The sequence below is a fragment of the Eriocheir sinensis genome, chromosome 44 (genome assembly GCF_024679095.1).
Source record: "Eriocheir sinensis breed Jianghai 21 chromosome 44, ASM2467909v1, whole genome shotgun sequence".
Lineage (NCBI taxonomy): Eukaryota > Metazoa > Arthropoda > Malacostraca > Decapoda > Varunidae > Eriocheir > Eriocheir sinensis.
The window spans coordinates 7,567,461-7,582,232 of record NC_066552.1 but is presented as its reverse complement, the minus strand read 5'-3'; the positions used below and the strand labels follow the sequence as shown (position 1 = coordinate 7,582,232).

General features: G+C 42.4%; 1 protein-coding gene across 4 annotated transcripts; it reads right to left on the bottom strand.

Moving 5' to 3' along the window:
• Positions 1–2,403: 2,403 nt before the first annotated feature.
• LOC126980385 (mitochondrial transcription rescue factor 1-like) lies at positions 2,404–9,422 on the bottom strand. 4 transcript variants are annotated; one of them, XM_050830255.1, is made up of 5 exons: positions 9,253–9,422; positions 4,795–5,216; positions 4,404–4,546; positions 4,084–4,156; positions 2,404–2,847 (listed from the first exon to the last, which is right to left on the bottom strand). In XM_050830255.1, exons 3-5 carry the CDS (start codon positions 4,502–4,504, stop codon positions 2,650–2,652), a joined length of 372 nt encoding a protein of 123 aa, XP_050686212.1. In that variant the 5' UTR covers positions 4,505–4,546; positions 4,795–5,216; positions 9,253–9,422; the 3' UTR covers positions 2,404–2,649. The 4 variants fall into 4 exon arrangements, with proteins under 4 accessions (XP_050686212.1, XP_050686209.1, XP_050686210.1 ...); XM_050830252.1 differs by having other exon boundaries at positions 4,828–5,216; positions 9,253–9,420; XM_050830253.1 differs by lacking the exon at positions 9,253–9,422 and adding an exon at positions 9,047–9,242 and having other exon boundaries at positions 4,828–5,216.
• Positions 9,423–14,772: the final 5,350 nt, after the last annotated feature.

The window sequence follows — 14,772 nt, the reverse complement described above, 5'->3', positions numbered from 1 at the left end:
GGAGCGGAGTAGGGTGAGGGGGAGAGGGTTGGGGTGCTTCGGGTGGGGGAGGAGGAGGGTTGGGGTGCTTGGGGTGAGGAGGAGGTTTGGGGTGCTTGGGGTGAGGGGAGAGGGTTGGGGTGCTTGGGGTGAGGGGGAGAGGGTTGGGGTGTTTGGGGTGGGGTGAGGGGGAGAGGGATGGGGTGCTTGGGGTGGGTGAGGGGGAGGGTTGGGATGCTTGGGGTGGGGGGAGAGGGAAAGGGATGGGGTGCTTGGGGTGGAATGAGGGGAAGAGGGATGTGGTGCTTGGGGTGGGGTGAGGTGAGGGGGAGGGACGGGGTGAAGGGGTGGGGAGAGTAGACAGGACAGAGGTGGGGGGTCAGTGGGAGAGGCCAGGATGGGGTATTAATGGGGTTGGGGCTGAGTGGGGTTTAATGGGTGGGTTGGAGATACAAAGGGTATCAGTGGGGGGCAGGGCAGGGTGCCAGTGGGGGTGGGGTATGGCAGGCTGGGGTGACATGGGTAGGGGATAGTAAGTTAAGATGACAAGCAATAACAACCATGTATTGATAATATCAATCAATCAGTGGGGGCATACGCCAGGGGGCACGTCGCCTCGCCCACCCTACAACGCCAAGCCCAGGGGTCCCTCCAGGCGAGTCTCCATTCAGCCCCCTTCCCAACCCGAGCACCTCCCAGCAGAATCTATTGACTTGCTAAAGCCACGAACTCCATGGGTATCCCCTTGCCCTCCTACACTTGGGATTGTCTCTTACAGAGACAACCCGATGAGCAGGATCAGCTTCAGGGTAATGTACCACGTGCCCGTATAGCCGGAGTTGGCACTGACGGACAATGGAGTAGTCACCGGTTTGACAGTCATTCCATTGATATCCCATGATTCTGCATAGACATTTATTACCAAAGGCATCAATCCGCCTCTCGAAGTCCCCATTTAGTGTCCATGTCTCACAACCATAGAGTTAGACAGGGAGCACAAGGGACTTGAAGATCTAGATCTTTGTCCTTCTGCACAGGTATCGATAACGCCATATACTTCTTGACCTGACATGAAGCTTGAGTGTTGCAACAACAAGCCCATGGTCAGTTGCAAAGAACTCAGCACTCCGGTAAACCCTGCAGTTCTGAAGGATCTTCCAACGAGTCCTTACGAGGATGTGGTCAGTCTCCTTAGCTACCCCTCCAGCATCGCTATACCAAGTCCAGCAGTGCAGCTCTGGTCACTGGTACCAGGAACCCGCAATTCTCAACCTTCTGGATTTTGCAAAATTCAGGAGGAGAGAGCTGTTGATGTTCCTGGTACCAAAACCAAGTGGACCAACACATAGCGAGGTAGCCAACCCAGGCAGGAGATATTAGCAAAACTCTGAATAAAGTGCAAAACAGAAGAGGCAGAAGAGGAAAAAATATACAGTAGTTACAAAAAAAACATGAAAAGGCAACACACACGCACACAGAGACACAAGAACAGATTAGAGATTACATATAGGATGCTGAGGGCAATGGTTGGGGTGTTAGAGGAGAGGAAATTCGAAAAAGGGCAGGGAAGGAGGTACAGGAAGAGGTGACAGAGGGGAGGGATACAGGGTGGTTAAGTACAGGGAGGGATGTTCGAGGGGGGAGAGGAAGGCAGCAGGTATCACGGGCGCTGGGGGAGCCAAGGGGGTGACCACTTACAAGGATAAAACAAGTGTGGAATAGCTCACATGTGGTATAAATGTTGATTATTACTGATTTCCAATAGATGTGACCTTCAATTGAAATCCATCAGTCATGATGGCAGTATTTTTGGGGAATCTCACTGTGCAATATTTTTTTCTGTACTTCTTACATAAATTTTCATACAAAAGTCTTATCAGCCTGGGTTATTTTATTATTTTATTTTATTTATTTATTTACTTATTTATTTATTTATTTATTTATTTATTTTTTTTTTTTTTTTTTTTGCATACATACATTTGTTTAGGTGGTGGTTGACATGGCAGCATCAACCTCTTCTCTTACTTGCTGTAATATTATATTGAAACAAATAAATACAACACAACACCTTTTTTGGGTCAGCAGAGCCAAGTAATGAAACTGACCTGACACACCACTGCTGAAGGTCATCCACATGTTATCCATTAATTTTAACCGGGGATGTTCTAAATAAAGCAAAAAACTATTAATGAAAATTATGGAGTGAGCAAAGTGCATTCCTGCTTCCACTACAAGTTTTGAAAGTTCAGAGCTTGCATCAACACATGTGATTGGCAATGTATGGGGGAAGGGGAGTAGGGTAGAGATGCTTAGCTCTCAAGAAAGAAATTTGACCTCTTGTTTATATTGTAATTTATACTTTTTTTAGTCCTTGAATCTCAAATTGTGATCATAAAAGGACAAGCTATACATAAAAAGCTAAGGTTTTAAAATCTTGCACACATTTTATTGAAAAATAAACTTATTTACACTTAGTCAGCTTCCTAGCTCCTAACATGTTTAGTAGATGTTGAAGTGTAATAGTGAGTTTGGAAGCCAAATTCATTTTTTTTATGATATTCTTGATTTTCACAACATTTTCAACAGTCTGTTCTATGTTGGTTTTCTGCCTAATTATACCATAATTTACATGAGCAAGACAGCATAGAAAAAGAAAATCTTCCTTAGCAATCACTCTTCTTCCGGTGGCGTGTAGCCCTCATAGCATTCAATGAGGAGGTGTGGGTAGCGCCGCAGCTTGACAGTCACCTTGTCGTCGTCTTCGTCCACGTCCCCCAGAGTCATAATCACCACCCGGGAAATGTGCAGATTGTTCGGGTTCTGGCGCGACACTCCCTTGATTATGTCAATTTCATCTCCCTCATGGCACTGGATAGGGAAGATGTAGGTGGTGTTTTTTGAATGATAATTGATAATGATGCAAAATCTTCTATTCTACCATTACTACCTGCCCCTGATGTACTCCTATTGCAACTACTGTTGATGCTATTTCTATTGCTTTGTTACTTTTTTTTTACAGTAATGTAAGCAGCTCAAGGGCAACAAAACAGAAAACTGAAAAGGCCCATTCAGCTGTTTAAAAAAAAAGAGTACAGAAAGAGTGAGCAGAAGAGAGGGTCAATTTCAGTTGGAGAGGTGTCTTGATACTCCCCTCTTGAAAGAGTTCAAGTCATTGGTAGGAAGAAATACAGATGAAGGAAGGCCGTTCCAAAATTTACCAGCAAGAGGGAGGAAAGAATGAGGATGCTGGTTAACTCTTGCATAAGGGTCTGTAAACCTTTTGAAAATTCAGGCCAGAGAGGACAAAGAACATAGAAATCTCCTAAGGTGGAGAATTCAATAAAGGGAAAGTCAAGATGTGCTCTACTTTTAAAATTCAGATAGTCAAAGATTCTCCATAGTTGGCAGAGTTAGGTGAGAGATAAACGGCACAGACACATTTAGTAATAGAATGACAATTCGTCTTAGCCAAATGATGGAAAATTCTGAAGAACCAAGGTTATGAGCAAGTGATATCATAGCTACTACTATACTATATGTTCTACTATGAATGCAACTGCTACTGTACTACTATTACTACGTACTGCTGGGCTTCAGGAATTGGTCAGCAAGCTGTAGCTCTAGAGTCACATGTGACTTTCAGCACACTCTTGTGGCTCATAAGTCTTCATAAATCATTATTTACCTTTTCAAAATGAGGGAATCAAATACTGTAACACTATTCAATGCAACTTTAGAGTGTTAAATTTAACTTTGGACTGCATCCTGAGGGTGCCATGGGATAAATCCATATATGTATTTTGATCCATTATTTAAAAGTACTCTCATATTTGAGATAGATTTATGTTTATTGAGAGTCAAACATTTACATTGTGGCAAACCGAGAATAAAAAAAAATTCATGAAAGAAAAATGGATCCTCTTGTCTTATGGGTTGCCAACCCCTGGCCTAAGGGAAGCAAATCAAGCCCTCAAAAGTCATATTATTGTGGTGAGCATCTTTTAACTCCTAAAGGAACTGCTATCTAATTAGTACCATTAAACTTCTTAATGTCAAATATTTTTCTATATATTGTCTAATGAACTAAGTGTAGGTGTTCAGTACCTGGTGACTCTTCTTCAGGAATTTTTCTCCATTTATTCGGATCTTGCTGGCATAGAAGGCTGCCTCCACCTTGCTGTAGTAAGATACACATATTCAGCAGATTTAACCAAATGCTATGACACACACACACACACACACACACAAACACAATATGTATCATCCTTATCTTATAAAAACTATGACATCTACAAATATTTAGTCTCTATTAGACTCTTTGTTATAAGAAAAATGCAGCTAACTTATAAAAAATAAGGAGTGGGTAAAAGAAGAGAACATTAAGGACAGAGATGACAGTGGTCCACTCTGCCTGAGGGCCTCACTTTCTTGACATGTTCAGCCCCGCCTTCAGGAGAGCATCCATGCGCAGGGAGGGCACCCTAACTTTGATGTCCTTGAAATCAGCTCCAGACTTCAGTTCCATTTCTTCCTCATTCTCATCACTGTCACTGTCATCTTCTTCTTTCTAAAGATAGTGAACAATAATTAATGCACATTCAAGAAGCAAATAAAAAGGTATAGTAGTTACAAAATATTTGCCATCATGTACAAGATGTATAAGCAGTTTACTTAACAATCTTCTCATAAGTTTGCATTGTGCTTGGTATATTCTCCCAAAGACTGAGTAAAACTGTTTGTTACATTTGTAGACATTAACTATAAATAAATAAATGAATAAATAAGGCTATAAACATGTGTACTGCAACTGCTTACCTATCAAAGCATCTTGATATCTGAGGTACCCACCTGCTGCTGGTAACTCTTCTTCCTTCCTGATTTTTTAGATTTTCCCCGGCTAACACAGACATTAGAGCCCTTGAGGATGAGAATACCTGAAGCCACCAAGGGGCTTCTCGTATGGCTGGCACTCACTATTGGCATGTATGAACATTGAAATGGTGCAGAAGATCTGTTGCATGCAACTAAAGATCTTATGGCCACTGTTGTTGTGTTTGCTGAAGGGTTGAATGGGCAAACACAAGTTCTTGTCAAAATACTGGTTGAAGGTCCCCATGACCCTACAGCCCTAAAGAAAAGCTGGAGTTGGCAGGCATTCATTATCCTGGATCTTCCCGTCTTCAAGGCAAACACAGAATTTGTATGTGCTTATTTGCCCTTCCTTTTGCTGCTCAACACTGAAACATGAAATGCAATATTAAGATAACTATCAAACCAAACAAGTAATGAGTTTTAGATAAATTACTTGGCATCCTATAAGGGAAATAGTGGTGATAACGATCGTAATAATAATAATAATAATAATAATAATAATAATAATAATAATAGAAATAATAATAATAATAATAATAATAATAATAATAATAATAATAATAATAATAATAATAATAATAATAATAATAATTGAATATTTATATCTCTCTCGGGCAATTTGTTTGTGACACTGACTTTTTTTCCTCAGGGTAAATACTTGGTTGTTTTCAAATGAAGTTATGTTTTTTGCAAGGACAAAAATCATCCATTACAGCACCAGCACAAATTTTAACACAATGAAAACTGTGCTCTTTTAAGTGAAATTCTAATTATTGGGACTGAGGGTCAGCTGATGTCGTTCATTACTAATGGTGGCATCTTAGAGGGATTTTTAAAAAAATTGATATTACCCATAGCTGGGCGTTATCGCGATACTTTATCGCTGATAACAAAATCGGGTTATTGGCCATCCGCTACTTATTTAAATATATATCGGTATCTTCGTTACTTTTGTAACCAAACTAGCGATAATTGCTACTTTTTCCGCCTCTCAGAAAAAAAAAAACGTCTCCTCCCTACTGTGCAAGCATGGCCCGGGTGCCCGGTGTAGTTTGAAAAAACTTTGGGGTATGAAATATCTTCAGTGAAGAGATTTCATACTTAGATCATCAACATTTAAACACTAAGTTATTTTCTTATGTTAGACTCAAAAATCAATATATCAAAGAGAAAAATCATTTAACTTTGCCCCCCAAATTATTATTCACTGCCTCAAATTTGATATTCCATATTCGTTTGTGAGCATGCCATGGTATTGAAGGCACACGGTGTTGTGTTATTTGGTGTCCCATTGTCAAAAGCTGGCGCTTTTGTTTACAAACAATGGTCTCTAGTGAACTGCGCATGTTCAAACCAGTAAGCGTAGCCCTGTACAGTCTAACAAAGCTTTTTAACAGAGTTGCTGGAAGGCTGAATCAGACATACAGTACCACCATCCTCACTGTTTCTAGAACGACACTCTGTACATATAAATACAACTCGTACAGCGTGTCGTTCTAGAAACAGCAGGGATGGTGGTAGTGGTACTGTAGGTCTGATTCAGCCTTCCAGCATCTCTTAATTACAGTTAAAAAGCTTTGTGAGACTGTACAGGTCTACGCTTGCTGGTCTGAGCATGCACAGTTCACGAGAGACCAGTGTTTGTAAACAAAAGCGTCAGCTTTTGACGGTGGGGACGACAAATAACACAACACCGGTTCAGGCATTTCTAGTATTACTGTCCATAGGTATGTGTCAACATATGGTTTTCAGGTTTTGTAAGTTTTATAAAATACAGATGATAAAAATTTGAATTCATCTTTGTTTTTGATTTGAAATATCAATATACATAGTATCGTTTTTGCCTATCGGACTTATCGCTAGCTAGTATCGGAATTGTGGATTTATATCGGGTATCGGTTATCGGTTATCACCTATATTTGTGTCTCCAGTTAACGAATATCGGTTATCACCATTAAGGTTTCCCATTATCAGTTATCGGTTATCGGGAATAAGGTTTTCTGTTATCGTGCCCAGCTATGATATTACCCCACAGTACCAAATAGAATAACTTCACTTCAGCTCGACAGCATCAAAGCAATGTGTGCTTTTACACCATGAATAGTTGGTCTTCCCAGCCCTCCCCACCACCAGGTGTTTCAAGTTTGTATCAGTGGAAAGGAACAATATATATATTTTATATTTCAAAACATCACTTGTAGACACATTATGTATGGCACGCCAGTAAAACTAGAAAAGTAAAGTAACATATAAGAGCTTAGTGAGGGAGTTATTCTCATGGAGGTAATGATGAAGATGTAATGAGATGTTGGTGGTAGTGAGTGTCCTAAGCGCTAATTGGTTCGTGGATAGAGAAAGGCAATATCCGTCAGGGTTTAGAACACTCACTACCGCCAACAATTGGTAACCCTGGAGTGACATATAAATGTTGGTGTGTGTAATAAACAATGTGTAGAAGGAATGTATAGCAGGACGAGGATAGACAGCAGAAGATAAACAAGTAACAAGAGGAGTTAACATTGATGATGCAACACAGACAACAGGGAAATGAGACAGTGACAATGAAAATACATAGACGGCAGAGGAGACAAAACGAGGGGAGACGAAAACATAGCACACGAATACACTTAATGAGTCTGTGCTGCAGCGCCACATTTTCTTGGGTCACCAGGGAAGCAGAGCACACGGCTTTCAGCGGTGGCTGCTTCAGAGATTCTTCATAATTATCAAATATTTTTATATTTTAAGAGTTTAATGGCTTGGCAACCCCCCCAAAAAATGCTTAGCAACTCCACTGATGATTACAACCCCAGGGTTAGGGGATTACTGCCCTAGTGAGTAAGGTTATGGTGATGCTACTGAACATGGAATATTTTGTTAGTTGACATACTGGATCTATGACCAGTTTGAGTTGATGAGTGTCTGGAAAGGACTTGTCTCACTCCCTCAGTTTATATTAGGGTATTATTCTAGTGTTTGCCCATACTCACCCCTCGCAACCAAAATTGGCTAGGGGGCCATTGAGACTTCGGGGAATGCGGTGGTAAACATGAAATGCGTCGCAAATGCATAGTTTTTGAGTTATGAGGGGTTGAAAAATACCCTAGATGTAGGGAAATTCCATACAATTACTTAGATGTAGGGAAATTCCATACAATTACTTAGATGTAGGGAAATTTCATACATTCCGGGTTTCATACATTCCGGTTGGAGTAGTTTAAATATGCTCCCCCACCCAAATACCCCGAGTTCACGCAGGTCCCCCAAGATCGTTGGGGGAAGGGGATTAATTTGGCTTCTTTACTTTTAAGTACTTTGGTTTTTTTTAACTATGATATATGGAGGCGTATTATCGTATTCTGGAGGCGCGGAGTCAATATCCACAATCACCTTGTATACTGGGAATATGAGCCCATGAAGCAGATTCAAAATCCGGTCAGTAAGGATTCACATGTTCGAACAGCTCAGGCAGGAGGTTCGAGAGCCTGCACTTCCTGCACAAGCCGCAGTACTGTTTAAGGCGCGGCATTGGATGGATCCCGGCTAGCCGGTGGCTTTACTCGTGTGTGATAAACAATGAAGATACACTGTGTTTGGTGCCACGGACTCTACTTGGAGGACAGAAACCTTGCGATGAGGTGACAACCTACTAGAGAGGGCATGAGTGTGGTGTAGGCGGTTTATGTGAGCACAGATGGCCTCCGGTGCCACGCCAGATGGTGAGGTGAGCATCGTTTGGTGGGTTCACTACCCTTCTCTCCCAAAACAAGCTTGGGGATCCACTGAGTGTGTGGTTTCTGTATGGGAAACACTAAATTCGTTGCAAACGCTTATTTTAGTGGTGGTGGGAGGAAAAATTCCCTAAATTTTGGAAATTTCCCTAGATCTAGGGAGTTTTTATCCCCCCCCACACACACACACACTAAAAAAAATACGCGAATGCAACGGTTTTCGTGTCCCCCACCTGAAACCCCGCATTCCCACCAAGTCCCCAGGCTTGTATTGAGGGGAGGGAGGAGTATGGGCAAACACTAGAATTTTACCTATATTAGTGCAACCCGATGACATTATCTAAACTAACCTATTAAAACATGATTATGTGGAAATATTCCAATTTAGTATGGAAACATTCCTTCCCAGGGGGGCAGGTGCTTATTCAAAATACGTAATACTTTCAGCCACTGGCTTTAAGTACCTCGGCACATTGCACCTTGACTGTAGTTGTCTCTGCAGTTCACTAGTTACTATTAGGACACACTCGTTAATGTTGCATATCCATTTCGTTACTTGCTGCACAAACTTGTCTCGCTCAGTCTTAAAATACACAGCCACCCCACACTCGGCTCCAATTTTGTCTGCGTGTGGGATGCCTGTGTATTTTTTTACTGTGGTCCCGCCTACCTTCACGTGAGAGCCGCGCCGCCCTGCACTTCCCCCCGCTGGTGTCCCGCCAGGCCGTGTTAACTATAAACTATATTTATTTCCCTATATTTAATTATATTTATTTCCCTCGCGGACACACGCCGGCGTTTGTTTACATCCCGCAGCGGCTGCGGTGGTTGACACACGCGGCCGGTGACGTCATGGCCGGCGACGCGGGAACCTTCAAACTATCAAGCCTCACAGACTCAACAGTAACAGTGTCAAAAAAAAGAAATGCAAAATGAAAAGTCCAGAGTAAGCTAGGGTGAAGAAAACAAAAGAAAAGAAAATAGAAAAGCAAAGTCAGTGGAAGCAAAGTGTACAGAAAAAAAAACAGCCCAGTGCAGGGTGAAGTATATATATATATATATATATATATATATATATATATATATATATATATATATATATATATATATATATATATATATATATATATACGTGTGCACAGTGAAGTAATAAGTAAAAAAAATGTGCGTAGGGAAGTATCTAAGTGTAAAGAAGTACCAAGGAGATGCTAAGAAGTGATACAACGCGGAACAGCTCAAAAGAAAAAGAAAAAGAATGAAGATGTCTGAGTGGTCTATTTCAACTACTTTGTGTCATGAACAAAAACGTGGTGAAAGCCGTCACTCGCGAGAATGGAACAGAAGAAAGATCCGGAAGGACGGGGGTGACCCAAAGACTTATAATAAGGAAACCACGGGCACATTAATGGGTACAGAATTGTATGATTAGAGGATAAAGCTTTGACAACAGCTTTCCCTTGTAACGGTCCGAATGTGAGTGAACGAGAATGTGAGTAAGTCAGTAACAGTGAGTAAGTGTAAGCGAGTGCGTGAATGAACGAGAGAATGTAAGTAAGTCGGTGAGTGACAGAGTGAGTAAGTGTGAGCGAGTGGGAGCGTGGATGAGTGAATGAGTGAAAGAGTGAATGGGTGGCTAAGGAATGTAAGTGCGTAAAAGGTTATGAGAAGATAACTCGGCGAGCGAATGAGCGAATATATGAACGAGTTACTGAAATCCCTCATCTCAAAGCCTCGAACCCCCCAAGAAATCAATAACTAGTTAGGTAGGTAGGGTTTGATTGTAATGCCGAGAGGGAGTCACGTGAAGAAGGGGGAGGAGCTTAGCGAGGAGCAGAGGCGAGAAGGCGAGGGCAAGGAGATCCATGGGCCAGTGAGGAGACAAGCACCACTGCAGCAAGAGACAAGCTTGAGAGAAGTGAGGAGACAAGCACCACTACAGCAAGGCACAAGCTTGAGAGACGCAAGGAGACCCACGGGTCAGTGAGGAGACAAGCACCACTGCAGCAGGAGACAAGCTTGAGAGACGCGAGGAGACGAACACCCCAACAGCAAGGAAAGGCAGCGAGAGAACACCGAGAAGCGGGGTGGCCAGAGAGGTGTCCATCTCTCCACTCAGCCCCCCCCGAAAAACCACCCACGGCCTGCGGTGTGAGACGCACTACAGGATGGGAACTTGTATGGCGGGGTAACCTGCCCCTCGACTGCCCTGGGGGCCGAAATACCACTGCCCAAGCTGCTCCCTACATCAAAGGGCGCCCGCCTCTTCACACCACCCGAGCCGCTCCATCTCCACATCAAGCGGCGCCCGTCTGTCCATCACCAGGACCGCCTATTCCCATCGTGGACGTCCCCTGCCGAGCCCGACACTCACGCCAGCTCCTGCTTCTCCGCCTCCAGCAACTAGAGCTAAGCATTCTGAGTATTCCCCAAATCTCCCTTGTGCCGGTAGCTAGATAGATTAGAGGCATACAGCCTGTCAGTCATTCATTTCTTCTTTAGTACTCCGCTAACCTTTGAAAAAGGAAGCCAAATGCATATTTATATACAACCTTACTGTGAGTGTTATCATTTGGAGCCTGTTTTGCTGCTCATTTGAGATTACTGAACCCTTACACGCATCCCCCCCCCCCCACCCACCCCCATAGTACATTATCACCATCCAGTTTCTTAATGCTGTCTCACAAGTGGTTCACGCTGAGGCCTTACCATCCGGGACCAGCGCTCGACGACCACCACGCTACCACATACCATCACAACCATAGTGGTCGTTAAAAAGGGATGTAGCTTTAATTTTTTTTTTCCACGCTACACCCTTTTCTACACGGTGGCGGCTAACAAGGAAGAAAAACTTCACTCAAGCTCTCTTAGTGGTTGCAAACTCATTCGACAATTACACGTATTACAGACAATTTAAGGCATCATCACGCCCATAAAGTTGTTTGGGACGGTGAAGAAAGAAGTCAAGCTTTATACTGTAAAGATTAATAATGATAAAAGGAATAAAACTGCATGTGCCTTTAAAAATGATATGTCCGAACAACCTTTAATCAAATCATATGCAACACAGTGGAAATACGAATTCAAAAAGACCAATCTCTGGGTACTGCTGGGACCCCATACCACACACCCCAGCCCCCATGCTGAGGGGGAAGTAATCACTCATTGTGCACATTGTGTGTGTGTGTGTGTGTGTGTGTGTGTGTGTGTGTGTGTGTGTGTGTGTGTGTGCGTGCACATGTGTGTGTGTGTGTGTTACCTAGTTGTATTTACCTGTAGTTGTAATTTTACAGGGCCTGAGTTACGCTCGTGTGGTCCCGTTTCCATATCTGTACTTGTCCAGTTTTTCCTTAAGCTGTGCACACTCTTCGCCGATACTACATCATATGACACCAAGTCATATTTTTGCCCATTAGGTCGGTGTCTCAAACATCCACTGCCAAAATAACATCCTTGTCCGACGCTTTGTTAAAGTTTCATTTGCGAAAAACAGGGGAACACGGCCTCTGAAATCTTTAGTAGTCTGTTCCAAACCTCTGTTTCTTTGAGGGAAGCTATATTTTTTGTCTCGAGCATCTTCCTTTTCTCTTTTTTTTTTTACTGTGTCCTCGTGTGTTGCTGGTGTTTCTTACTCCTCTTAGTAGCAACTCCACGTTATTTACTTGTTAGGTCTCCCCTTTCTCTTTGTTCCATTGTTGGCAGGTTCATTTCCTCTAACCTTTCTTCATGACAATCCCTCCAGTTCTGGAACCATCTTCGTTGCCATCTTTTGTATTCTTTCTAGTTTTCTCACGTGTTTCTTCTTATGGGGAGACCACACAGTTTCCACATATTCCATCTGTGGTCTAATCATAGTGGTAATCATCTTTTTCATCATATCTTTATCCATGTAGTGGAATGCTATTCCTATATTTCTTACCATTCTATACGTATCTCCGAATATCCTATTTACATGACTCTGACTGTTGATCATCATTCATTATCACTCCCAGATCTTGCTCTTCTTGAACTTTTAATATTTCTCCATCTCCCATTCGATATGTCCATTTTGGTCTCCCTTCACTTTTCCCATTTCCATTACATGACATTTCTTCACTAAACTTCATCTCCCATTTCTTACTCCAGTCCCAAATCTTATTTAGGTCCTCTTGCAGAATTTCTTATGTCTCAGCAATTTCGCATCGTCTACAAACAAGCTCCTGTAACTATTTACTTTCTCCGGCGTGTCATTTATATATACTAGGAAAAGCACTGGTGCCAGTACCGATCCTTGAGGCACCCCACTATTTACATTTCTCCATTCCGATTTCATGTCTTTTACCACTGTTCTCATTTCTCTTCCCTTTAAGTAACTTTCCATCTGGTTTTTCATTTTCCCTTTCAATCCCCCTCTATTTTCCAGCTTTCATGAGTCTTGTATGTGGAACTTTGTCGAAAGTTCCACATACAAGACTGTTATGGAAGCTGGAAAACAGAAGTGTGTGTGTGTGTGTAAACGTAAAATGAACCTAGCCACATGGAATGTGCGTACCCTGATGGACCAAACTAATAATGACACAAGACCAGCACGAAGAACTGCGATTGTTGCACATGAACTGCGCAGATATGACACCGATTTTGCCGCACTGAAGAAGGTTACACCTTCTACTGGAAAGGACTGAACAAGGAAGAGCCTAGGTTTGCTGTTAAAACGAAGCTTCTTGCTAACCTACCAGAGGGTCCAACAGCTATTAACGAGAGGCTAATGACCTGGAGAATACCCCTTGTTAAAGGTCGTTATATCACACTTATCAGCGCGTATGTTCCAACGCTAGACTCTGAAGATACAAAAGACACATTTTACAGCTCCCTAGACATCGCGCTTCATAACATCAATAGGAGTGACAAAATTGTGCTGATGGGAGATTTTAACGCACGCGTGGGAAGGAACAGGGACTTATGGGGCGGCACAATCGGGCAGCATGGCACAGGCAACATGAATTCAAACGGGTTGAGATTACTGACACTTTGTGCTGAGCACAAACTTGTTATAACGAACACCATCCAACAACAACAAGACAAATATAAAAACACCTAGTCAAATCTAAATTGAGAATCAAAGTTAGACCCCCTGTACGCAGACAGGCTCCTGCTAAGAAACTTAACTGTGCTGCCCTTAAGAGCTCCGAAACAAGAAATCTATTACAAGGGAAAATTGGCGAGAAACTTGCTACAACAGCCAACGTGTATGAAAATGTAGATGACCCAGATGTAGAATGAGAAAGGTTCTGTTCTATCATAAAGGAAGCTTCAGTAGAAATTTTAGGCTTTAAGAAGAGATCGCATGCAGATTGGTTCGACCAAAATTCAACGTATATCCATGAGCTACTCCAGAGAAAACGGAGAGCACATGATGCCTGCCTGGCCAACCCTCAATCAGACACCCTTGCCAAACGGTGTAAAGACCTAAGGGCTGAAGCGCAACAACAGCTTAGACTTGTGGAAAATCGTTGGTGGGTTGAGCGAGCTCAGGGAATACAAGTCTTTGCGGAAACTAATAACATGCAAGGTTTCTATAATGCCCTTAAAATAGTGTATGGACCCAGAAGAAATCGGCTTGCTCCAGTTCGGTCTGCAGATGGTATAACTATTCACAAAGAACGTAGCAAAGTTTTAGACCGCTGGGCTGAATATTTTCATATTTTACTCAATCACCACAATGACGTGGATGAATCCATCCTAGATTTGCTACCAGACTTGCCTCTCATTGAAAACCTGGACATGATCCCTGAATTTCATAAAGTCCGTAGTGCCATTAAATATCTAAAAGAGAGAAAAGCATGTGGACCAGACGGTGTCCCTGGAGAGGTGCTTAAACACGGAGGGTACTTACTGAAACTAGAGCTACACAAATTCATAGGTGCACTGTGGAGGGGCGAGAAAATGCCCAAACTGTGGGTAGACCCTAACATCATCCCTATTTATAAAAAAAAACTAAGGAGAGAGAGATGAATGCAACAACAGTAGAGGTATCTTCCTCCTCTTGGTTGCAGGTAAAATCCTGGCTCGGGTTATGCTCTCCCGTCTTGTGACACACATATCAGAAGCAGTTTTACCAGACTCACAATGTGGCTTCAGAAAGAACAGAAGCACCGTAGACATGATATTTACTCTAAAACAAATACAAGAGAAATGTGTGGAACAAAACAAAGAC